This window comes from Salvelinus namaycush, chromosome 15 (assembly GCF_016432855.1).
Source record: "Salvelinus namaycush isolate Seneca chromosome 15, SaNama_1.0, whole genome shotgun sequence".
Taxonomy (NCBI): domain Eukaryota; kingdom Metazoa; phylum Chordata; class Actinopteri; order Salmoniformes; family Salmonidae; genus Salvelinus; species Salvelinus namaycush.
In genome coordinates this window covers 23,150,645-23,176,177 of record NC_052321.1, presented here as the reverse complement: position 1 = coordinate 23,176,177, position 25,533 = coordinate 23,150,645, and the positions used below count along the sequence as shown (strand labels likewise).

Genomic DNA, 25,533 nt, shown 5'->3' with positions numbered 1-25,533 from the left:
CACTCTCATTCAAATAAACGCATACAAGAGCACACACATGCATGTAATAGTGCCAGACATGCACACAAACATATACAGTTGACATTGCTGTTGTGATTTAAGTTGTACTTGGTTTAAAATGTGTTTTTTAATTATTTTTTTGCATTGTTGTTTGCTGTCTTTTTCTTTTTTCTCTTTAGTTCATTCTCTTGGTTGTTGGTGCAATGGGGGGGTTCTTCAGGGTGGGGAATGGAATTAATTGTATTTCTTTCCTTTTTTCTTGGGAGGGGTCTCAAATGGTTGAGGGACAGCTATTGGGGGACTGTGGGGTCTTGGAGGGTTCAGGTTCACGCTTTTTTGCCTGATGGGAGATGTGTCAACGTGACCTTGAGCAGGGCATTGACCCTGGATGCTTCTGTGTGTCGCTCTGAATGGGAGTCTGTTGGATGACTGGTATGATGTACAGTTGAAGTCGGATGTTTACATACAGTTAGGTTGGAGTCATTAAAACCTGTTTTTCAACCACTCCACAAATTTCTGTGTTTTTTGGCATGTCGGTTAGGACATCTACTTTGTGCATGACAAGTCATTTTTCCAACAATTGTTTAGACAGATTATTTCACTGTATCGCAATTCCAGTGGGTCAGAAGTTTACATACACTAAGTTGACTGTGCCTTTAAACAGCTTGGAAAATTATGTCATGGCTTTAGAAGCTTCTGATAGGCTAATTGACATCATTTGAGTCAATTGGATGTGTACCTGTGGATGTATTTCAAGGCCTACCTTCAAACTCAGTGCCTCTTTGCTTCACATCATGGGAAAATCAAAATAAATCAGCCAAGAACTCAGAAAAAAAAATTGTAGACCTCCACAAGTCTGGTTCATCCTTGGGAGCAATTTCCAAACGCCTGAAGGTACCACGTTCATCTGTACAAAAAATAGTACACAAGTATAAACACAATGGTACCACGCAGCCGTCATACCGCTCAGGAAGGATACGCGTTCTGTCTCCTAGAGATTAACGTACTTGGTGCGAAAAGTGAAAATCAATCCCAGAACAACAGCAAAGGAACTTGTGAAGATGCTGGAGGAAACAGGTACAAAAGTATCTATATCCACAGTAAAACGAGTCCTATATCGACATGACCTGAAAGGCCGCAAGGAAGAAGCCACTGCTCAAAAACCGCCATAAAAAAGCCAGACTACGGTTTGCAACTGCACATGGGGACAAAGATCATACTTTTTAGAGTAATGTCCTCTGGTCTGATGAAACAAAAATAGAACTGTTTGGCCATAATGAACATTTTGTTTGGAGGAAAAAGGGGGATGCTTGCAAGCTGAAGAACACCATCCAACCATGAACCACGGGTGTGGCAGCATCATGTTGTGGGGGGTGCTTTGCTGTATGAGGGACTGGTGCACTTCACAAAATAGATGGCTTCATTAGGAAAGAAAATCATATGGCTATATTGAAGCAACATCTCAAGACATCAGTCAGGAAGTTAAAGCATGGTCGCAAATGGGTCTTCCAAATGGACAATGACCCCAAGCATACTTCCAAAGTTGTGGCAAAATGGCTTAAGGACAGCAAAGTCAAGGTATTGGAGTGGCCATCACAAAGCCCTGACCTCAATCCTATAGAACATTTGTGGGCAGAACTGAAAAAGCGTGTGCGAGCAAGGAGGCCTACAAACCTGACTCAGTTACACCAGCTCTGACAGGAGGAATGGGCCAAAATTCACCCAACTTATTGTGGGAATCTTGTGGAAGGCTACCCAAAACATTTGACCCAAGTTAAACAATTTAAAGGCAATGCTACCAATTACTAATTGAGTGTATGTAAACTTCTGACCCACTGGGAAAGTGCTGAAAGAAATAAAAAATTCTCTACTATTATTCTGACATTTCACATTCTTAAAATATATTGGTGATCCTAACTGACCTAAGACAGGGAATTTTTATTCTGATTAAATGTCAGGATTTGTGAAAAACAGAGTTTAAATGTATTTGGCTAAGCTGTATGTAAACTTCTGACTTCAACTGTAGTTGTTGAGCAGCTTCACTGCAAGTAAGTTGTATGTTTCAGATATTCAATAAAAAAAACATTCCAATCTTGCTACTAGAGAGCCAGTGGGAGAGTTCTCTCCCTCTTAATTTACAACAGGGTGTGAAGGTGTGGTTAATTATCTGCCAACAAAGTTCATCCTCACACCTTCATCAATCAGGGAGGACATAGCCAGTCATATCACCTTATTACCATAGCAGGCTAAAAAGCTAGACACATGTCAACAGCATGGACAATAGTATGAACACACATTCAATTGAGAGAAATGTGATATAGCTGTTCATCTAAAAATGTGCAACTGGGAATATGGTGATGTTTGGCCAAGATGATTCAACTACATTGCATTCAAAAACAAGTGCAGGTGACATGCAGTCAGGTGTGCGTGAGTGCTCCTCCAAGAGGTGTCCCTCCCTCCTCTACTCACCTCAGGAATGACAAACTGACCAGCGATCAGCAGAGCCCCCAACAGGTTGTCTCTTCCATCGTTCCTCATCTCATAGATCGGCACCTGCAAGAGGTCATACATACATCAACATTTCACCCTTCTGTTATCTTAACTATATGAAGCAGTTTAGCTGTAAGGATGGCAGGTGTACCTGGGAGCCGGTGAGGATGACAGGCTTCCCCAGATGCTCACACATGAAGGACAGAGCAGATGCTGTGTAGGCCATGGTGTCCGTGCCGTGGAGAATGACAAAACCGTCATACTTCTCATAGTGTTTCTGGAACCAAGAGACAAAGAGAACAGGATCAGACTTTAATCAAAGGTTCCAAGGTCAAAATGTGTAGCCTACATCTTGCCACAGGCTACTTGAAATAAGTACTGTATTTAATACAAAAGCTCCAGTACATTACATTTACATAAGGAAAGGGACAACGGATTTTTACTTCAGTGAATGACGTGAAATTGGTGTGTTATTGCATTATAATGCCTCTGCTTATGTAAATGGTAAAAGTCAGGGTTATGGTTAATGTTAGGGTGAAGTGCAAGATAAATAAAATGAGCACACCAAGTACCTCAATGTCCATCCCAATTGTAGCCCAGTCATCTGTGGTCATATTGCAAGAGTCCAGCAAGGGGCTGTACTCTAAAACAGTGTACACTATCCTCTTATTTTGTTTACACAGCCTGGGAAAAGACAAGTTGAGTCATAATCATCCTATAACAACCAAATCTTCAGAAAACACCCAAAGAAACTCTGTCTACAACAGAGCAGACAGTTTACATTGAGACACATAAACAATAAAGGTTAAATAAATGTGGCTATTACATAAAAAAAGGAAATCCCTTTAGGGGTGTAGAGACACCTCTCTTTTTTTGTCTTGGTTGTTCTGTTTACTTTACAAACTCATTAAGACATGGAGCCGGTTCTGTTTACATGAGGAAAAGGCTGAAGATAAAGGAAAAGAGTGAAACAAGCCTAGCCTACTTTATGAAGCGAGACAAAGTCTATTTGGTTGGGCCTTCTGTTTCAGCAGCAGGGTGCCCAAACCAGTTCCTAAGCGCTGGGTGTGAATTACGGACATGATGAGGGAGGGGGCGACTCCGTGGGAAGTCTATGATGCTGTATGAGGAGTTACTAATTTGCGGGCGTTCTGAGGGGTAAGGGGTGCCTTTTGGGAGTATGGAGGGGGGGTTGAAAAGGGGTGTGTTCGAGAGCGAGACCCCATGTTCTAATTAGACGGGGGCAGCTCATCCTGGCCTCCCATGCATATTAAAATGTCCTCTAGATGGAGGTAACGTTGGCGTCCCGTATTCTCCTGCTTGCGCTCTATTAAGAGATTGTGCCTGGGCTAAGCAGCTGTGCAAAGATTTTCCCCCTAATCTCCATTTTTAAGACATGGGACAGGACACTGGAGGGCAGGGGGGTGCAAACCATCCTCTTGGTACGTTCAATAGAACAGCAGGGCAACTACCAAGCTTAGCACCTCAACTACCCTCAGCACCTAACCAAAGACCTAAAGATACCAAAATTAACCCTTGTTCAAGACACAATCCTCAAACATATGTTGTTGATAATATTAAAGTGATAGTGCCGCTGGAAACAATATTCAAATCACCAATTATTAACTTATCTCCTGGTATAGCCGACGGTGTGGCAGGGAAACGGGTATTAGCATATCGAGGGTTGGGTAGGATGCTGCCCTGTGGCCTGGCCTGCTGATGAGGAACAGAGTGGTGAGGGGCAAATGGGAGGTTGGGGTGAAGGCTTCCCACAGGTAATCTCACTACTGCTTTTCACTCAGCTGTTAAACAAATCAACTTCCTACTCCAACACAATGTAAAAAATTGAATCAATGTTAGGATATATTGACATTAGCTTTGTCAATGTTATTTCAAGTCCACTGCACATGCTCACTGCAAAGCATAATATAAAAAATAAATAACTCTAATAAGCATTAGGGACAATTAATAGCAATGTTTGGTGACAGCTAGTACGTGTTAATCAACATTAACTTGAAGCCACAAAAAGGAACATAATGATGGTAATAATGAAAAGTAACCTTACAGAAGCAAGGAGGAAAGAGGATGATTGAATCAACTACTGAAATTACACTGAAAACCTAAAGAGACTGATACATTTGTCTGTGGGACGGAATCTGAATCCATACGTCCTATGAATCTCCTGTGAGACTGTTGAAGCGATGAGGAGTAGAAGGCTATGGAGGCGACATGGCAGTCCTCCAAACAAATATTACCATGATCCAAGCAGGCACAGTGCCACCATCCCCCCTTCACACAAACAGCTTTAAAATAGCACGCTTGTGTAGTTCTCTTATCTGTCCCCTATAACCCAGCCCCACCCTGCCCCCTCCAGTCTCTATATCTGTGGGTCTGAACTGCTCTGAGTGTGTTTGAGGTGGAGGGACTGAGCCCTGTGCTGGTTCTCTGTGTAGAGATTAGCGTGCAGAGGCGCCCCCACTGCCACCGGCATCACAGGCCCAGAGGGGAGGTTGCTGGGAGGGATTTGACCCAGGGTGCCTTGGACTGGGCCCAGGGGCGATAGCCGGCACCCCTTGGATCCGACCTGCCAGGACCATATTCAGCAGAGGGCCCTCTCGCTGCTCCTGAACACACGCTTTGAGAACCAGACTACAGGAATCAAACACGCTCAACACAGATTAGCCTCGCTCTCTGCCAGCGTGGCACCAGCAACCCCTCGCAGGCCTATTCTCTCTCTCTGGCAGCAGCAACACTCCTGGGGTTGCTACTGTAACATTACAGAAACGTTATGAGAACTTGACTGTTCTGCACTGGTTTTAGCTAGACATGAACCAATGGGAGTAGCTCCCTCCAGTGGGAGCGAGGTGAGGTATCTGAAGAGAGGGAATAAGGGTAGAATGTCAGGCAGGCGTGAACACCATTACTGAAATGCTGCAGCACAACTCCCTGCAGGTTTGTGCTCCAATGATCACTCCCTGACAGGTTCACACAGACAACAGCAGCAAACTGTTCCTGCCAGGCACTGTTTGACACCAGGCGGGACGGATACAGAGGATTCAAACCACACAGCGTAGCGCAGGCACACAGTATGCTACCAGTATTTCAGGACCCTTTTGATAGTTCATCAGCGAGGTGTGTCGGCATCCTGTCAAAACAACAGTTTTAGAGTGAAATGTTCCCAGGCATGCAGGGAATAGAACGTGTGTATGATATCCCCTAGCAAGCATTGTATATCCTGTAGGCCTACTGCTATGGAGGCGTCATAGTGAACAGATTTTGGGGGAGGAGGTCAACCTTTATCCTGACATGATATGCTGTGCACTAGAATATGTTGCTATTCAAAGAGCCTTTGAAAAAGCCTCGTATGCCTTGTAGGTTGAAAAAGCCATGAAATAAAACCTGTCAATGGTTATAAAACAGGAAGCAGAACTTCAGTCTTGTTTGAATTTGACAGTCAAATTAAGAAGTTATTCTAATCCAGTAAGTGCAATACACACTCATCTCCTGTGTAAAGAAATGGTAAGGGCGTGAAAATGTATGTATCGGTAGAACCGGTAGGTTGAGAGAACCGGTAGGTTGAGGTCCCCTTCGCATATTTCTATAAGACCAGTTAAAGACTAACTACTATCATCATAAGTCTTAAATCAACAGAAATAGAAGGCTGCAGAGGAGCCCAGGAGAGGTGGGGTGAGGGGTGAGGGGGGAGGTGGAGTGTATGGGTGACTTACGGCAGGACAAGGGTGTTCTCCTGTGGGCCACTCGTGCTGTCGTGGTAAGACATACAGGTCTGCAGGGCATACTGCTCATCATGGAGGTCGGGAAGCTTTCGCAGAGCCTTCACAAACACATTAGGCCCTGGGGGTGAGAGCACTGTGGATGAGAGAGAGACAGAATGTGTTGCCATTAGTGTACAGAGCAACATAACTAATCAGAATTCAGGAAGGGTGAGCCCAATAATAGCCTACATAGATCTGAGTGTGGTGTCACTTTTGAAAAGAGGGTAGCAGTAGGCAACATTGGAGCATTCAGATAGGAATATGCTATGTAAAACACACTCTCTGACATGTAGAATAAGGTTTCACGTCAGCTCTATTTGTGGCATTTCTATCTGCAAAATACAATAACGTTTGGCTACGAATGAGTTTGGCTATCGAATGTAGCCCAGGTTTACAATTCCCAGTAAATCAAGCCTTGTATTATACTCAACCCTAGTGGCAAATGTGAGAATCACATCAATATGAAAAGTAGGATGTTTGGAATATAGTTCTAATCATTCATGTATTGTGAAATGTATTGTATAAATCATCATAGTCCAAGCCACTGGAATAAACTGCTGACTAAAATTAGGACCTGTGAAAAGTGGACCACCAGCCACTGGTTACAGTAGATGGAAAGATTGCATAAAGACAATTCTTGGGACCTCCAAACAGAACCTTTGGAATGGTGTGAAAACGGTAGACCTAGAAACTATGGCCATGTTATTTATGGTCTAGTGTTTACTCCAAGTACCATCCACAGTAGTGGATGCTGAATGAAATGAGAAGGGCTGGTTAGCCTAGAGATCTCATTCAGAAGACATTTGATCCAAAATGCTTAACAGTTAACGTTTCCTTGGCCCACGAAGGAATCTTCATTCTTTCTCCATTTCCCTTTCCAGGAAATGAATTATACAGGAAACAGTAGCCTTCGGTGTTCCTCAAGGTTCCGTTTCAGGATCTCACTCTCCTTTTACTGCTTTGCGAACGACACACATCTGTACATTTCAATAAAACATGGTGAAACCCCAAGATTGCATATCCTGGAAGCCTGTGTTTCAGACATAAGGAAGAGGATGGCGGCAAATGTTCTACTTTTAAACTCGGACAAAACAGAGATGCTATTTCTAGGTCCCAAGAAACAAAGATCTGCTGTTAAATCTTGATGGTTATACAGTCGTCTCAAATAAAATTGAAGGACCTCAGCGTTACTCTGGACCTTGATCTCTCTTTTGACGAACAGAGCAATAATATTTCAAGGTCAGCTTCCCCCCCCCCCATCTTCATAACATTGCAAAAAATCTGAAACCTTTTATCCAAAAATGATGCAGAAAAAAGAATCCATGCTTGTCACTTCTAATTTAGACTACTGCAATGCTCTACTCTCCGGCAAAAGCACTACATAAACTTCGGTTAGTGCTAAACACGGCTGTTAGAATCCTGACTAGAACCAAAAAATGTATCATTAATCCAGTGCTAGCCTCTCTACACTGGCTTCCTGTTAAGTCTAGGGCTGATTTCAAGATTTTACTGCTACAATACATGGACGTTCTCCTACCCATCTCTCTGATTTGGCCTTGCCGTACATACCTACACATACGGTACAATCACATCTACATACCTGCACATCTACCACTTGTGTTTAATTGCTAAATTGAAATTTCGCCACTATGGCTTATTTATTGCCTTACCTCCCTAATCTTACTTCATTTGCAAACACTGTATATAGATTTTTCTAGTGTGTTATTGACTGTACGTTTGTTTATCCCATGTGTAACTGTGTTGTTTTTGTCACACTGCTTTGCTTTATCTTGGCCAGGTCGCGGTTGTAAATGAGAACTTGTTCTCAACTGGCCTACCTGGTTAAATAAAGGTGAAAAAAATAAATAAAGTCAAATTAAAAAACAAGACGCAGTCCTCCTTATTGTCCCTAGACTTTCTAAGCAAACAGCTGGAGGCAGGGGTTTCACTTATAAAGCTACATTTTAATGGAATGGTCTGCCTCTCCATGTGAGACGCAGACTTGGTCTCAAACTTAAGTCTTTACTGAAGACTCATCTCTTCAGAAGGTCCTATGATTGAGTGTAGTCTGGCCCAGGGGTGCAAAGGTGAACGGCAAGGCACTGGAGTGATGAACCGCCCTTGCAGTCTCTGTCTGGCCGGTTCCCCTCTCTCCACTGGAATTCTCTGCCTCAAACCCAATTACAGGGGCTGAGTTACTGGCTTACTGGTGCTCTTCCATGCCGTCCCTAGGAGGGGTGCGTCACTTGAGTGGGTTGAGTCACTGACGTGGTCTTCCTGTCTGGGTTGGTGCCCACCCTTGGGTTGTGCCGTGGCGGAGATCTTTGTGGGCTTTACCCGGCCTTGTCTCAGGATGGTAAGTTGGTGGTTGAAGATATCCCTCTAGTGGTGTGGAGGCTGTGCTTTGGCAAAGTGGGTGGGGTTATATCCTGCCTGTTTGGCCCTGTCCGGGGGTATCATCGGATGGGGCCACAGTGTCTCCTGACCCCTCCCGTCTCAGCCTCCAGTATTTAATGTGTCGGGGGGCTAGGGTCAGTCTGTTATATCTGGAGTATTTCTCCTGTCTTTTCCATTGTCCTGTGTGAATTTAAGTATGCTCTCTCTTTCTCAGAGGACCTGAGCCCTAGGACCATGCCTCAGGACTACCTGTCATGATGACTCCTTGCTGTCCCCAGTCCACCTGGCCGTGCTGCTGCTCCAGTTTCAACTGTTCTGCCTGCGGCTATGGAACCCTGACTTATTCACCGGACGTGCTACCTGTCCCAGACCTGCTGTTTTCAACTCTCTAGAGACAGCAGGAGCGGTAGAGATACTCTGAATGATCGGCTATGAAAAGCCAACTGATATTTATTCCTGAGGTGCTGACTTGTTGCACCCTCGACAACCACTGTGATTATTATTTGACCATGCTGGTCATTTATGAACATTTGAACATCTTGGCCATGTTCTGTTATAATCTCCACCCGGCACAGCCAGAAGAGGAATGGCCACCCCTCATAGCCTGGTTCCTCTCTAGGTATCTTCCTAGATTTTGTCCTTTCTCAGGAGTTTTTCCTAGCCACCGTGCTTCTACACCTGCATTGCTTGCTGTTTGGGGTTTTAGGCTGGGTTTCTGTCCAGCACTTTGATATATCAGCTGATGTAAGAAGGGCTATATAAATACATTTGATTTGATTTAGACTGCTGCGCCACTCAGGAGCAAATTATTTGTAATTATGTTCCGCCATCCGAGGCTGAAACTAGTTGATGATCCCTGATCTACAGGTAGATAATTACACCTAAGTGTTTGCTTGTTACAATTTACAAAGCAAAACAAATGTAGCAGTGACAAGACCCCTGCGTGCCAGGAGTGTATTCATTACGCCTTGCAACCGAAACAGTTTACCGTTTAAGAACCAAATGGAGCGAAATGGAGAGGGACCTACCTGAATTTGACCAATAGAAACTCGTTTCCGTTGCAAAAGTTCTGTTTGGAGTAAACTGTTTCTGTTGTAACAGACGAAACGTTTTGCAACAAAATCGGTGTAATGAATACACCCCAGGTCAACTGCGACTGTGTTGCATCAACATGCGTCACACTACATCATTCAAATCAAAGTACTTTGTTTGGGCAACAACAAATACATTGTTAAAGCCCCGGTCAAAAAGGCTTTACCGTTATTATGGTACATCATCCCGATAGTTCCTCCGGTGTTGATGACCAAGACTCGCGCTTCAGCACAGAGGCTCACATCCAGAGACTCAACACTGTTGCTGCTCGACAACCTCCGTCGGCCTGGCTGTGCAACATTGCTCTGGTGAACAGAAGTCTGCGATTTGAACACATCAGACTGATCAGGTTGACTCAACCTTGAATGGGACAAAACTCTAGCTAGAAAGGTCATTACTGAAGCTGGAGACGGACATGATGTAGGCTTTTTACATTCCGCCATAATGACTGGACAACTGATGGCGGGGGAAGAGTGCATGTTGAACCAAAGGGATGTTCTTAAAGTGACAGACCGCTACCAATGACAGGTTGTTGTGAAGTGCCAAAACGCAATTTACAGAGAAACCTAGCTATATCAAAACTGTAATGTTACTAATCTGATTGATTTTTATTATAAACCTAAGCAAATATAATGATTCACAATGATAATATTGCCCAAAATGTTTTTCCAAGTTAAAACAATGCACATGCAATGCAATTATAAGAGTGAGACTCACCAGAAGGAAGAAGTCCATAATGTAGTGTAGAGAACGTACGTTAATGGCTATTGAGTTTTTCGTCAATAGCCTTCAAGGATAATTTCAAAAGAGTAGCGTCTTTAACCAATAGGAAAAAATGGTAGACCAATCCTTGAAGTTGTTGGCAAAACACCATGATCACGTGGGAGTAATTAACCCTTGTATGGTGTTAACGTTTTTGTTACTCACCCAATGTTCGCCGGTCTGATGGACCCACAACATTATTGGGTTTTTAAAACAATACAGCCATAACAATTTACGTAAAAATATTTCAAACTTAATACTTAAATGTTGACTTATTTGGGGCGGCAGGTAGCCTAGGGGCCAGTAACCGAAAGGTTGCTGGATCGAATCCCCGAGCTGACATGATACAAATCTGTCGTTCTGCCCCTGAACAAGGCAGTTAACCCACTGTTCGCTGGAAGGCCGTCATTGTTAATAAGAATTTGTTCTTAACTGACATACCTAGTTAAATAAAGGTTAAATATGTTTTTTTTTTAAATCAATTACAAGCAGTATACATGGTTAATATTTGCCATTTACCTCTGCTAGATCACATTTACATGGTTAATATTTGCCATTTACCTCTGCTAGATCACATTTATCAATAAAAGCGCTATTTGTTTGGATAAAATGTGATTTTTGTGAAAATGAATAAATTATATTCAAGACATGGGTGGAATAAATCATGTTTATCTTGAACAAATATAAATTAAACAAGGTTTCCATCACTATTGATGTTTATTGCTTTGAATTGAATAAATTGGATGCCAAATTTTGCATACAGTATTTTATGGAAATGATAAATGAGCCCCATTTAACACAAATGAAGGCCAGTCTACACACCACATGAGGGACAGTTTTACTGTGTGCGTGTTGCAAATGTATTTCTTGCAGTTGATGCATGTGTACTGTGTCTTCCTGTCCTTCTTGGGTCCACACACATCTCAGCGCTTCTTGTTGCTACTGGCTGCAATCTAGAATGATGAAAACACTTAGTTCAGGAATTTTACTAACATCTCACTCACTCACATATATAGTTACAGCAGGCCAAGGTAGGAGAGTCAGACACACACACATGCAACAATATTCCTCACACTTACTTCCGGGAATTGGAGTTGTTGGTTCTGTGGGTCGGGCGGATGGGGCACCAGCATCCTCCTCCTGAATCCTCCTCATGATGGCTGCAGAAGCTGGGGTAATTGGAATTCAGTCTTCAGCGAGATTGCTGTTAGCCTGGTTGCCATCTCTGTTCAGCTATTACTTGCCACTCCTGTCATTGAATGCCACTCCTGTCATTTGCCAATGGATATGCAGGATAGGAACACTCCATTCCAGCTAAACAATGGACATATAGCAATAAGCAAAAATACACATTTTCATACACGTCTAAAATCTATGAATAAAAAATGTGAGAACAGTAATATTTTACACACACATGAACATACCCATAAGCAATGATTTCTGATTTTAAAAAACACAAATGTCAAAAACGTGTGGATGTGGCCTTTCAGAATTAAACTCTTCAAATATACAGTGGATATACAATTGATATACACTGAGTGTACAAAACATTAGGAACACCTGCTCTTTTCATGACATAGACTGCCCAGGTGAATCGAAGTGAAAGCTATGGTCCATTATTGATGTCACTTGTTAAATCCACTTCAATCAGTGTAGATGAAGGGGAGGAGACAGGTAAATAAGGATTTTTTTATGTATTAAGTACCAAAATAAAGTATAAATCATTTAAAATTCCTTATATCTTGTTTTTTTAATTTACAGATAGCCAGGGTAACACTCCAACACTCAGACATAATTTACAAACGAAGCATGTGTGTTTAGTGAGTCCTCCAGATCAAAGGCAGTGGGGATGACCATGGATGTTCTCTTGATAAGTATGTGTGTCACGTTCTGACCTTAGTTCCTTTGTTATGTCTTTATTTTAGTTTGGTCAGGGCGTGAGTTGGGGTGGGCATTCTATGTTGTTTTTTCTATGTTTTGTTCTATTGTCCTTTTCTATGTGTTTGGCCTAGTATGGTTCTCAATCAGAGGCAGGTGTCAGTCGTTGTCTCTGATTGGGAGCCATATTTAGGTAGCCTGTTTTTCATTGTGTTTTGTGGGTGATTATTTTCTGTGTAGTGGATGTCACCTTACAGAACTGTTTCGTTCTCCTTTGTTATTTTGTTTAGGGTTCTATGTTTAATAAATATAATGATGAACACTTACCACGCTGCGCTTTGGTCCTCACCTCATTCCAACGACGAGCGTTACAATGTGAATTTGATCATTTTCCTGTCCTTCTAAGCATTCAAAATGTCACTTTTGGGTGACAGGGAAAATGTATGGAGTAAAAAGTACATCATTTTCTTTAGGAATGTAGTGAAGTAAAAGTAAAAGTTGTTAAAAAATAAAGTACAGATACCCCCAAAAAACGAATTAAGTAGTACTTTAAAGTACTTTACACCACTGAACATGGGCCGGCATCACTGTGGAACGCTTTCAACATCTTGCAGAGTCCATGAATAGACTTATCTCTTCAGTAAGTCCTATGAGTGTAGTCTGGCCCAGGGGTGCAAAGGTGAACAGCAAGGCACTGGAGTGATGAACCGCCCTTGCCGTCTCCCCACTGGGACTCTCTGCCACTATTACGGGGGCTGAGAGTTTCTCTCTCCAAAGACTGGAGTTGAAAAGATGGGCAGATAAAAGTTCCACTGTTGTATTGGAAATGTAATTATCTTTCTAAGGGTGTGTGGATGAAAGCTCCTGATTCAGCTGATCTTTTCCTCAAATTCATATTCTAAACTGGCAAAGGTTTGTGGTGAACACAATCATTTAGGTCAACTGTGACTGATTGGACAGTTAACCAGTACTAAAACAAACAATACTTTTGGTTGTCTTGTACACTTAACAAACATAATATTATTAAGTTGAGTCCTGCTGTTGCCTAATTTTGTACGTCATAGCTATTTATTCATTAGTTGACCGTTAGGTCAGTACACATCCATCCACATAGTGAGTGTGTGTTCTCAAATCCATCTTACAATGGGAGGAAGGAAGTGAGTTGAAAATGTAATCTTCACTAACCATGCATGGACAAACATGATCATGATTTTCAAGGTGCAACCAATATATGTTGCAAGAAGTTCACATGACCTTCTGCAGCAGGGTTCCCCGACTGGTAGTCCTCATTTGGCCTGTGCTTGGTTTTATTCCCCACTTTTTGAGCTAAATTAATATGTGTTTTATGTTTTATTTTTATTGTTGGATATCAACTGTAAAAACACCAGAAAATCAGCTCAAGTGACTTAAATTTTGGAACTCTGTGTCACGCCCTGGCCTTAGTATTCTTTGTTTTCTTAATTATTTTAGTTAGGTCAGGGTGTGACATGGGGAATGTATGTGTTTTTTGTAGTGTCTAGGGTGGTTGTAAGGTTTAGGGGGTTTATTAGAGTAGTTGGGTTTATGTTTAGTATAGAAGTCTAGCTGTGTCTATGGTTGAGTGTAGGTATCTAGGAAAGTCTATGGTTGCCTGAATTGGGTCTCAATTAAAGACAGCTGGTTACTGTTGTCTCTGATTGGGAGCCATATTTAAGGCAACCATAGGCTTTAGCTGTTTGTGGGGAATTGTCTATGTCAGTGTGTAATGGTCAGTGTCAGCACCATTTTGTATTTATAGCTTCACGGTCGTCTGTTTGTTGTTTTGTTTTGTTTTGTCCTTCTTTAAATAAAAAAGATGTACTTTCCACGCGCTGCGCCTTGGTCCTCTCTCAGTCCCTTTGACGATCGTGACAGAATTCCCCACCAACGCGGGATCAAGCAGCGTGAAAAGCGGCAACAGGAGCAGCGCAAGGAGGAATGGAAATGGGAGCGTAATATGGACTACACTACGTGGGAGGAGATCGACAGGTGGGCGATCGACCCAGGGCGAGTGCCGGAGCCAGCCTGGGATTCTCTGGCGCAGTGTGAGGAGGGATACCGGCGAATGGAGGCAGCACGACGACGCGGTAGGAAGCCTGTGAGTCAGCCCAAAAAAATTCTTGGGGGGGGGCTTAGAGGTAGTGGGCCGAGGGCAGGTAGGAGACCTGCGCCCACTTCACAGGCTAACCGTGGAGAGCGGGAGTACGGGCGAACACCGTGTTACGCAGTAGAGCGCACGGTGTCTCCTGTACGTGTTCATAGCCCGGTGCGGGTTATTCCACCTCCCCGCACTGGTAGGGCTAGATTGGGCATTGAGCCAGGTGCCATGATGCCGGCTCAACGCGTCTGGTCTCCAGTGCGTCTCCTCGGGCCGGCATACATGGCACCAGCCTTACGCATGGTGTCCCCGGTTCGCCTACATAGCCCGGTGCGGGTTATTCCACCTCCCCGCACTGGTCGGGCGACGGGGAGCATTCAACCAGGTAAGGTTGGGCAGGCTCGGTGTTCAAGGGAACCAGTACGCCTGCACGGTCCGGTATTTCCGGCACCACCTCCCCGCCCCAGTCCAGTTCCACCAGTGCCTACACCACGTAACAGGCTTCCAGTGTGTCTCCAGAGCCCTGTTCCTCCTCCACGCACTCGTCCTATGGTGCGTGTCTCCAGCCCGGTACCACCAATTCCGGCACCACGCACTAAGCCTCCTGTGCGTCTCCAGAGTCCTGTGCATCCTGTTGCTGCTCCCCGCACTAGCCCTGAGATGCGTGTCCCCAGCCCGGTACCACCAGTTCCGGCACCACGCACTAGGCCTAATGTGCGTCCCCAGGGTCCAGTATGCCCTGTTCCTTCTCCCCGCACTAGCCTGAAGGTGCGTGTCCTTAGCCCGGTGCCTCCAGTTCCGGCACCACGCACCAGGCCTACAGTGCGCCTCATCCGGCCAGAGCCATCCGTCTGCCCAGTGCCATCTGAGCCATCCGTCTCCCCAGCGCCATCTGAGCCATCCGTCTCCCCAGCGCCATCTGAGCCATCCGTCTCCCCAGCGCCATCTGAGCCATCCGTCTCCCCAGCGCCGTCTGAGCCATCCGTCTGCCCCGAGCCGTCAGAGCCGTTAGTCAGTCAGGAGCCGCTAGAGCCATGCGTCAGTCAGGATCTGCCAGAGCCGCCAACCAGACAGGATCTGCCAGAGTCGCCAACCAGACAGGATCTGCCAGAGTCGCCAACCAGACAGGATCTGCCAGAGTCGCCAACCAGACAGGATCTGCCAGAGTCGCCAACCAGACAGGATCTGCCAGAGTCGCCAACCAGACAGGATCTGCCAGAGTCGCCAACCAGACAGGATCTGCCAGAGTCGCCAACCAGACAGGATCTGCCAGAGTCGCCAACCAGCCAGGATCTGCCAGAGCCGCCAACCAGCCAGGATCTGCCAGAGCCGCCAGCCAGCCATGAGCAGCCAGGTCCGTCAGCCAGCCATGAGCAGCCAGGTCCGTCAGCCAGCCATGAGCAGCCAGGTCCGTCAGCCAGCCATGAGCAGCCAGATCCGTCAGCCAGCCATGAGCAGCCAGATCCGTCAGCCAGCCATGAGCCGTCCAGCCAGGATCCGCCAGAGCCGTCCAGCCAAGATCCGCCAGAGCAGTCATCCAGCCAGGATCCGTCCCTCAGTCCGGAGCTGCCGTCCCTCAGTCCGGAGCTGCCCCTTATCCTGGTGCTGCCCCTTATCCTGGTGCTGCCCCTTATCCTGGTGCTGCCCCTTATCCTGGTGCTGCCCCTTATCCTGGTGCTGCCCCTTATCCTGGTGCTGCCCCTTATCCTGGTGCTGCCCCTTATCCTGGTGCTGCCCCTTAGTCCGGTGCTGCCCCTTAATCCAGTGGGGTTAATGTGGAGGGTGGCCATTTGGAGGAGGCTACGTAAGCGGGTAGTGACTATGGTGGGGTGGGGACCACGACCAGTGCCGGAGCCGCCGCCGTGGACGGACGCCCACCCAGACCCTCCCCTAGACTATGTGCTGGTGCGCCCTGAGTTCGCACCTTAAGGGGGGGGTTATGTCACGCCCTGGCCTTAGTATTCTTTGTTTTCTTAATTATTTTAGTTAGGTCAGGGTGTGACATGGGGAATGTATGTGTTTTTTGTAGTGTCTAGGGTGGTTGTAAGGTTTAGGGGGTTTATTAGAGTAGTTGGGTTTATGTTTAGTATAGAAGTCTAGCTGTGTCTATGGTTGAGTGTAGGTATCTAGGAAAGTCTATGGTTGCCTGAATTGGGTCTCAATTAGAGACAGCTGGTTACTGTTGTCTCTGATTGGGAGCCATATTTAAGGCAACCATAGGCTTTAGCTGTTTGTGGGGAATTGTCTATGTCAGTGTGTAATGGTCAGTGTCAGCACCATTTTGTATTTATAGCTTCACGGTCGTCTGTTTGTTGTTTTGTTTTGTTTTTTCCTTCTTTAAATAAAAAAGATGTACTTTCCACGCGCTGCGCCTTGGTCCTCTCTCAGTCCCTTTGACGATCGTGACACTCTGATCAAGTATTCCCACGCGTAATAGAGCCACTTGATCATACACAAAAGTAATCCATGTTAGAAATGATTGTTTGTCAAACATTATATCTGTTTGGGCTTCTTGTTATCAATTTGCAGTCTGCAAATTTGTAATTATGTTTTCCCGCTCTCCGACCATCCGCGGCTGAATCTAGCTGATGATCCTTGTTCAACAGGTAGATAATGACGTCTAAGTGTTTGCTTGTTACAATTTACAAAGCAAGTGTAGCAGCAGTAACATTTGACAACTCACGAGACGCGACCCCCTGCATGCCATTCATAATTGAAGGCTCTTCTTTTGTTATCATTTGGCTTTTTATTAGTTTGCATGGTTCTCATCTACAGTCCTGCCAGTGGAGATATAAGTCTGGTACAAAAGTAAAGGTCTACATCAGATATATTAGAAACCAGAATGGTTGACATTTAATTTTTTTAGCAGGTCACAGATTGCCTTTTCTGCCTCCCAATTGTGTCATTCTGCTTTGCCCAAAAGCCCAAACTTGCCCAAAACCTGTTCTTTTTAACTCCTTATTTATCTTTCTGCAGTATTTTTGTCCTATCAATGCATGTATTGATATTTTCTTCCAGCTACTAAAACGTCATCGTCATTGATTGGATGTTCCGTTATTTGCCAGCAGATGGCGCATAATTACACATAATGTAAATACAAAGGACAATAACATTATGACACAATAAAGCAGGAAGCATTATTGACTCACTCAAAATGGAAGGGGTCAGATGATGCGGATGCTACGCTACAGCACTGTTTTGCTAGCACAGACTGGAATATGTTCCGGGATTCATCCAATGGCAATGAGGAGTATACCACCTCAGTCATCAGCTTCATCAATAAGTGCATCGATGACGTCATCCCCACAGTGACCGTACGTACATATCCCAACCAGAAGCCATGGATTACAGGCGACATCCACATCGAGCTAAAGGCTAGAGCTGCCGTTTTCAAGGAGCAGGACACTAATCCGGGCGCTTATAAGAAATCCCGCTATGCTCTCAGACGAACCATCAAACCGAAAAAGCGTCAATACAGAATTAAGATTGAGTCATATTACACCGGCTCTGACGCTCGTCAGATGTGGCAGGGCTTGAAGACTATTACGGACTACAAAGGGAAAGCCAGTCGCGAGCGGCCCAGTGACGCGAACCTACCAGACGAGCTAAATGCCTTTTATGCTCGCTTCGAGGCAAGCAACACTGAAGCATGCATGAGAGCACCAGCTGTTCCGGACGACTGTGTGATAACGTTCTCGGTAGCCAATGTGAGCAAGACCTTTAAACAGGTCAACATTCACAAAGGCCGCAGGGCCAGACGGATTACCAGGACATGTATTCAAAGCATGCGTGGACCAACTGGCAAGTGTCTTCACTGACATTTTCAACCTCTCCCTGACTGAGTCTGTAATACCTACATGTTTCAAGCAAACCACCATAGTCCCTGTGCACAAGGAAGCGAAGGTAACCTGCCTAAATGATTACCGCCCCGTACCGTAGCACTCACGTCGGTAGCAATGACGTTCTTTGAAAGGCTGGTCAAGGCTCACATCAACAGCTTCATCCCGGATACCCTAGACCCACTCCAATTCGCATACCGCCACAACAGATCCACAGATGACGCAATTTCAATCACACTTCACACTGCCCTTTCCCACCTGGACAAAAGGAACACCTATTTGAGAATGCTGTTCATTGACTACAGCTCAGCGTTCAACACCATAGTGCCCACAAAGCTCACCACTAAGCTAAGGACCCTGGGACTAAACACCTCCCTCTGCAACTGGATCCTGGACTTCCTGATGGGCCGCTCCCAGGTGGTAAGAGTAGGCAACAACACGTCTGCCACGCTGATCCTCAACACTGGGGCCCCTCAGGGGTGCATGCTTAGTCCCCTCCTGTACTCCCTGTTCACCCATGACTGCATAGCCAAACACGACTCCAACACCATCATAAAGTGTGCTGACGACACAACAGTGGTAGGCCTGATTACCGACAACGATGTGAGATGGTCAAAGACCTAGCAGTGTGGTGCCAAGACAACAACCTCTCCCTCAATGTGAGCAAGACAAAGGAGCTGATTGTGGACTACAGGAAAAGACGTGCCGAACAGGCCCCCATTAACATTGACAGGGCTGTAGTGGAGCGGGTCGGGCGTTTCAAGTTCCTTGGTGTCCACATCACCAACGAACGATCATGGTGCAAACACACCAAAACAGTTGTGAAGAGGGCACAACAACACCTTTTGCCCTTTCAGGAGACTGAAAAGATTTGGCATGGGTCCCCAGATCCTCAAAGTTCTACAGCTGCACCATCGAGAGCATCCTGACCGGTTGCATCACCGCCTGGTATGGCAACTGCTCGGCATCTGACCGTAAGGTGCTACAGAGGGTAGTGCGTACGGCCCTGTACATCACTGAGGCCAAGCATCCTCCATCCAGGACCTATATACTAGGCGGTTTCAGAGGAAAGCCCCAAAAATTGTCAAAAACTCCAGTCACCCAAGTCATAGACTGTTCTCTCTGCTACCGCATGGCAGCTTCTACCCCCAAGCCATAAGCCCCCTCCCCCCATTTGTTTTTACACTACTGCAACTCGCTGTTTATTATCTATTCATAGTCACTTTACCCCTACCAACATATAAATTACCTCGACTAACCTGTATCCCCGCACAATGACTCGGTACCAGTACCCCCTGTATATAGCCTCGTTATTGTTATTTTATTGTGTTACTTTTTATAATTTTTTACTTTAGTTTATTTGGTAAATATTTTCTTAACTCTTTCTTGAACTGCATTGTTGGTTAAGGGCTTGTAAGTAAGCATTTCACGGTAAGGTCTACCTACACCTGTTTTGTTCAGCACATGTGACAAATTAAGTTTGATTTGATTTTAAATCTATGAATAGAAATGTGAGAACAGTAATATTTTACACACACATGAATGTACCCATAAGCAATCATTTCTGATGAAAAGAACACAAATGTAAAAAATGTGTGGATGTAGTGTTTTGGAATTAAACTCTTCAAATATACAGTGGATATACAATTGATATACAATGAGTGTACAAAACATTAGGAACACCTGCTCTTTCCAAGACAGACTGACCAGGTGAATTGAGGTGAAAGCTATGATGTCACTTGTTAAATGCACTTCAATCAGTGTAGATGAAGGGGAGGAGACAGGTAAAGAAGGATTTTTAAGCCTTGAGACAATTGAAACATGGATCGTGTATGTGTGCCATTAAGACGGTGAGTGGGCAAGACAAAAGATTTAAGTGCCTTTGAACGGGGTATGGTAGTAGGTGCCATGCGCACCAATTTGAGTGTGTCAAGAACTGCAGCTCTGCTGGGTTTTTCACACTCAAGAGTTTCCCATGTGTATCAAGAATGGTCTACTACCTAAACGACATCCAGCCAACTTGACACAACTGTGGTAAACATTGGAGTCAACATGGGCAGTGGTGAAAGAAGTACCCAATTGTCATACTTGAGTAAAAGTAAGGATATCTCAATAGAAAATGACTCAAGTAAAAGTGAGTCACCCAAAAAAAACTACTTGAGTAAAAGTCATTAAAGTATTTGGTTTTAAATATACTTAAGTATCAAAAGTACATGTAATTGCTAAAATATACTTAAGTATCAAAATAAATTATAAATCATTTCAAATTCCTTATATTACTCAAGCCAGACGTCACCATTTTCTTGTTTTTTGTAATTTACAGATAGCCAGGGGCACTCTCCAACATTCAGACATAATTTACAAACGAAGCATGTGTGTTTAGTGAGTCCTCCAGATCAAAGGCAGTAGGGGTGACCAGGGATGTTCTCTTGATAAGTGCGTGAATTTGATAATTTTCCTGTCCCGCTAAGCATTCAAAATGACACTTTTTGGTGACAGGGAAAATGTATGGAGTAAAAAGTACATGTAATGTAGTGAAGTAAAAGTAAACATTTTCACAAATATAAATAGTTACGTAAAGTAATTATCCCAAAAAATGACTAGTACTTTTAAAGTATTTTACTTAAGGTCTTTACACCACTGAACATGGGCCGGCATTCCTGTGGAACGCTTTCAACAACTTGCAGAGTTCATGCCGTGATAAATTGATTCTGTTCTGAGAGCAAAAGGGGTGCAAATCAATATTAGGAAGGTGTTCCTAATGGTTTGTAGACTCAGTGTACATGTACACATGTACAGTATCAGTATAAATATATCTAAATGCAGAGAGATGAATGGTGCAAATGCAGTATAGTGCAGTTATTTTGTGTACATGCATTACATATTTGGAGTCATGTATTGCATTTATGGTTTTAGATATCCTACTGTTTCACGTCATTGCTGTTTATTTAGCCTCTCAGATAGTGATCTTAGTGATCCACACCCATCAGGTTCATGTACCTAATGTATACATTCACTGGTCATGAGATTGATCCATGGAATTTAAAGTGATTCCACTACGATTAAGGGCCTCCGCTATTATTCCACAATTACTAGTATGTTCTGAGTTTGCAACACAAGCGTTGGAAAATGAAATGAAAATCCTCTGAAATGTGTGTCTTGTGCAGTTCAAGCTGGCAGTTTTATATAATTAAAGGACAGTGAATGAAATCCAGTTTGTGAAACTTTAATGATGAGCTACTCACACGGTCTTCTACACAGGCGCTTTAGTCATCTGAACTCTGCTGTAAATATTTCATAGCCACAAGTCTGTCATAGTCTCTTTCTTACACCACAACAATAACATAACTCACATGTATAGTCCCCTGCAATGTCCTGAGAGCTGGACATACCAACTCTCAATATTGGGGTTTACATGCTCTTTTAAATACAATTGGGTGTGGGTTAAGCCTCATCTGTCACCTGTCAATTAGCAGGGATTAAATTGTTCTACTTTGTGCAAAGTGAATGAAATCCAGAGGGCTGTAAATAAAGCTTATCAAGAGATCACATGATTACCAACATCTACATGGGCCAGGGGTTCAGATTACATAATGAGAGAGAGAGAGAGAGAGAGAGAGAGAGAGAGACTCCCTACAAAGTAGAGAAGACACAACCAACTTTCCTCTTGAGATTCCCTGTGAGATTTGGTGAAATGACACAGTAACAGATATATGTATCATCAAATTCATCAAAGGGATACTGATTTTATTCTCAGGTTAGTGCCATTTATTTGACTTACTCTGAAACAACCTTTGATGGGTAAAATGAATAAGTTAGTTTGAACAAGGATATTTGTATGAGGTATCTATCCATAGTATGATTTTACATTCCTTTAAAATGAGAAAGATTTATTGATGAAGACCTTTGTTATTACACAAGAGTAAGGGCCATTCCTTTTTACATTGTTGTAATAATATAAATAACAAAATGCTCAACTCCATTACGAAGCAATTATCACATGTTAATACAATGGTGATACCACAGGAAATACATAGTTAATTCACTGGTATAGTTAATTATTGAACTTCTATTGTTTTGCAATCCTTTCCTCCACAAGGTGATACCACAGAAGCCACTGACAACTAAATCAAATCAAATTTTATTGGCCACATACACATGGTTAGCAGATGTTATTGCGAGTGTATCGAAATGCTTATGCTTCAAGATCCGACAGTGCAGCAGTATCTAACAGGTAATATCTAACAATTCCACCACAAAATGTTATATCTAATAAATTCCACAACAAAATCTAATACACACAATCAAGTAAAGGAATGGGATGAGAATATATAAGTATAAAATATATGGATGAGCAGTGACAGATCGGCTAAGATGCAATAGATAGTAAAGAATAGATAGTGAAGGATACAGTATACAGTTTATACATACAGTTGAAGTCGCAAGTTTACATACACTTAGGTTGGAGTCATTAAAACTCATTTTTCAACCACTCCACAAATTTCTTGTTAAAACCTCTTGGCAATAGGGGGTGCTATTTGCACTATGTAATAATTTCGTTCCCAAATTAAACTGCCTCGTACTCAATTCTTGCTCGTACAATATGCATATTATTATTACTATTGGATAGAAAACACTCTCTAGTTTCTAAAACCGTTTGAATTATTTCTCTGAGTGAAACAGAACTCATTCTGCAGCACATTTCCTGTCAGGGAGTGAGATTTCAGAAATCGAGGTCCCTGTTCTGAGGCCAGTTTATAAGTCCCCATGTAAGCCATCGGGCTACATGCACTGCATACGTCTTCCTCTAGATGTCAGTAAGCGGGGAGAATTTGAATGGAGTGGATTGCGCAATCTGGGGCCCTATATAAGACCGTGGAACGGAAGTACCGTCCTTTTCAACGGTGCGCCTGGCGCAAGAAGACATCACAATGGCGTCCTGCAAACGCTTTCGTTTTAGTAGTTCTATATCTCCGGTCATGTTTTTATTCGTTATAGGTGTTAAAGACATCATAAGGTAGTTAATTTAAACCGACTTATAGCAGTTTATAGCAGTTTATTGCGATCTTCCTGGATTTCTTTGTGATGCGCTTTCACAAGTTGGACACCTCTCCAGTGAGTGGCTAACGTTAGCGGCTATTTCGACAGGACAAGAGGACATCTTTCAACCCAAAGACGATTGTTCTGGAGAAAGGACACCTTGCCCAAGATTCTGATGGAAGCTCAGCTAATAGTAAGCAGTCTTTATGCTGTTAATTCGTACTTATGTTGACAAATGTCAAATAATAATTCCGCCATGAATTATGGTGCGGTCTCGCTTTAGCGCACGCTGTATTGCGCAGTAACGGTAATTTTAAAAATCTAACACAGCGATTGCATTAAGAACTAATTTATCTTTCATTTGCTGTCCAACTTGTATTTTTTAGTCAAGTTTATGAATAGTTTTCGATTAGAATAGGTGCCTCTCCAAGATGGCGCCGGACAGATTGCTTGAAGTTTTGGCCACTAATCACATTGTATAACCACGATTTGTGCCGCTAAATATGCACATTTTGGGTGAGTGCTATGGTCCTATGGTTTCTCTCGACTCACCCGGCTCCAGGATAGATTTTGACTCTTCAAACATACCAAAGTCGCTATATGCGATCCCTGACTCTGCTTCTGGTACGCAAGCTGTTTTAATTAGTTCCCCGCATCCAGTGCAGGCGGGAGGGATTGTTAATTGCGCTACCGAACTGCCCCTAATCAAAACGAAACAAAACGGCCTAAACCCAGCCGTCAGAAAACACAGAAAATTTAACTTTTTTCAATGTGTCAATCACTCTCGAGTCATCTGGGACCCACGAGCTAAGCCCAAGGGACTACTAGGGGGGCACTTGAACATTCGTAGTGTCATTCCAAAAAGTGATCAAATTCAACATCTACTCACAGACTCCAACCTTGACTTTCTCTGCCTCTCAGAGACATGGCTCCATAAAAACTCTCCATCTGCTGCTTTGATTGTGCCTGGCTACAATGTTTTCAGGAGAGACAGGACTGAAGGAAGAGGAGGGGGTGTGATGATTTACATTAAAGAACATATCCGATGTAAACAAATTGAGTGGTCATGTGATAATGAACTAGAATGTATTGGCCTGAACATTACACTGTCTCCCCAAATGTCTTTTACCCTCATTGGAATGTATAGGCCACCTTCCACCAAAAGTGTGTTTTTTGATCAGTTTAATAACATGCTTAGGGAATGTGATTTTGGGAAAGAGGTCATCTTAATGGGAGATTTTAACATTAATTATGAAGACAAGTGTTGTAGGAAAACCCTCAAACGGATCACTAATACCTTTGACCTTACACAGCTAGTTAAAGGGCCAACCAGGGTGACTTGTTGCTCTAAAACACAGATTGATTTGGTGTTCAGTAATAAACCAGAGAGAGTGACTAAATCATTCAATATGGTTACTGGGCTATCTGATCATAATCTGACACTTATAGCCAGAAAGCTGTCTAAGAGCAGGTTTAACCTCTCTACTGTTAGAAAGCCTGATCAACTAAGAATACCTAAGAGTGAATTAAGCTATTTTGAAAACGCAATTAAGGGAATTAACTGGAATGATCTCTTGTCCTATGCAGACGTGGAAGCTGATAGTCAAGTTTTTCTATCCACAATCCAGACTACATTAAATGGTTTCCTAAAGAAAATCAAATCCAAACCTGGCCAAAAGAGCACTCTTCCTTGGCTAAATGGAGAAATCTGGAAATTGATGAAAGAACGAGATTATTATCTAAAAATAGCCCTAAGATCCAAATTAGAGCATGACAGACGTAGGTTTACCATGTTGAGAAATAAGGTGATGAAAGAAATCAGACAGGCCAAGGCAAACTTTTTTATTAACATAATTGGTGAAGCAAAGGGAAATTCTAAACTGATCTGGGAGAATCTAAAAAAGTTAACAGGGAAAGACCATAGTAACACTGCAAAAAGACTAGAAATCATGGTGAATAACAATCTAACACAGGATGCAGTCGAAATAGCAATAGCCTTCAATTCCTACTTTATTGACTCTGTCAGGGTACTGACACAGAACCCCTCCACTGCTTTCTTGGGCTCAGTGCTAGTAAATGATGCTCAACCTGTCTTCATCATAAGGGAGGTTTCTGAGTCAAAGGTGGACAAGGTGATTAGCTC

At 43.5% G+C, this 25,533-nt stretch overlaps 1 protein-coding gene across 1 annotated transcript in view; it reads right to left on the bottom strand.

The window, feature by feature from the left end:
* LOC120060321 (60 kDa lysophospholipase-like) overlaps nucleotides 1–10,185 on the bottom strand; it is a 39,666-nt gene extending 29,481 nt beyond the window's left edge. The window contains exons 1-5 of the mRNA XM_039009528.1: nucleotides 9,922–10,185; nucleotides 6,219–6,360; nucleotides 3,063–3,174; nucleotides 2,642–2,767; nucleotides 2,470–2,553 (exon numbers count right to left, since the gene is read on the bottom strand). Coding sequence (XP_038865456.1) covers nucleotides 2,470–2,553; nucleotides 2,642–2,767; nucleotides 3,063–3,174; nucleotides 6,219–6,360; nucleotides 9,922–10,150 — 693 coding nt within the window. The 5' untranslated portion in view covers nucleotides 10,151–10,185. The remainder of the gene's footprint in view (nucleotides 1–2,469; nucleotides 2,554–2,641; nucleotides 2,768–3,062; nucleotides 3,175–6,218; nucleotides 6,361–9,921) is intronic.
* Between the last annotated feature and the right edge of the window lie 15,348 nt (nucleotides 10,186–25,533).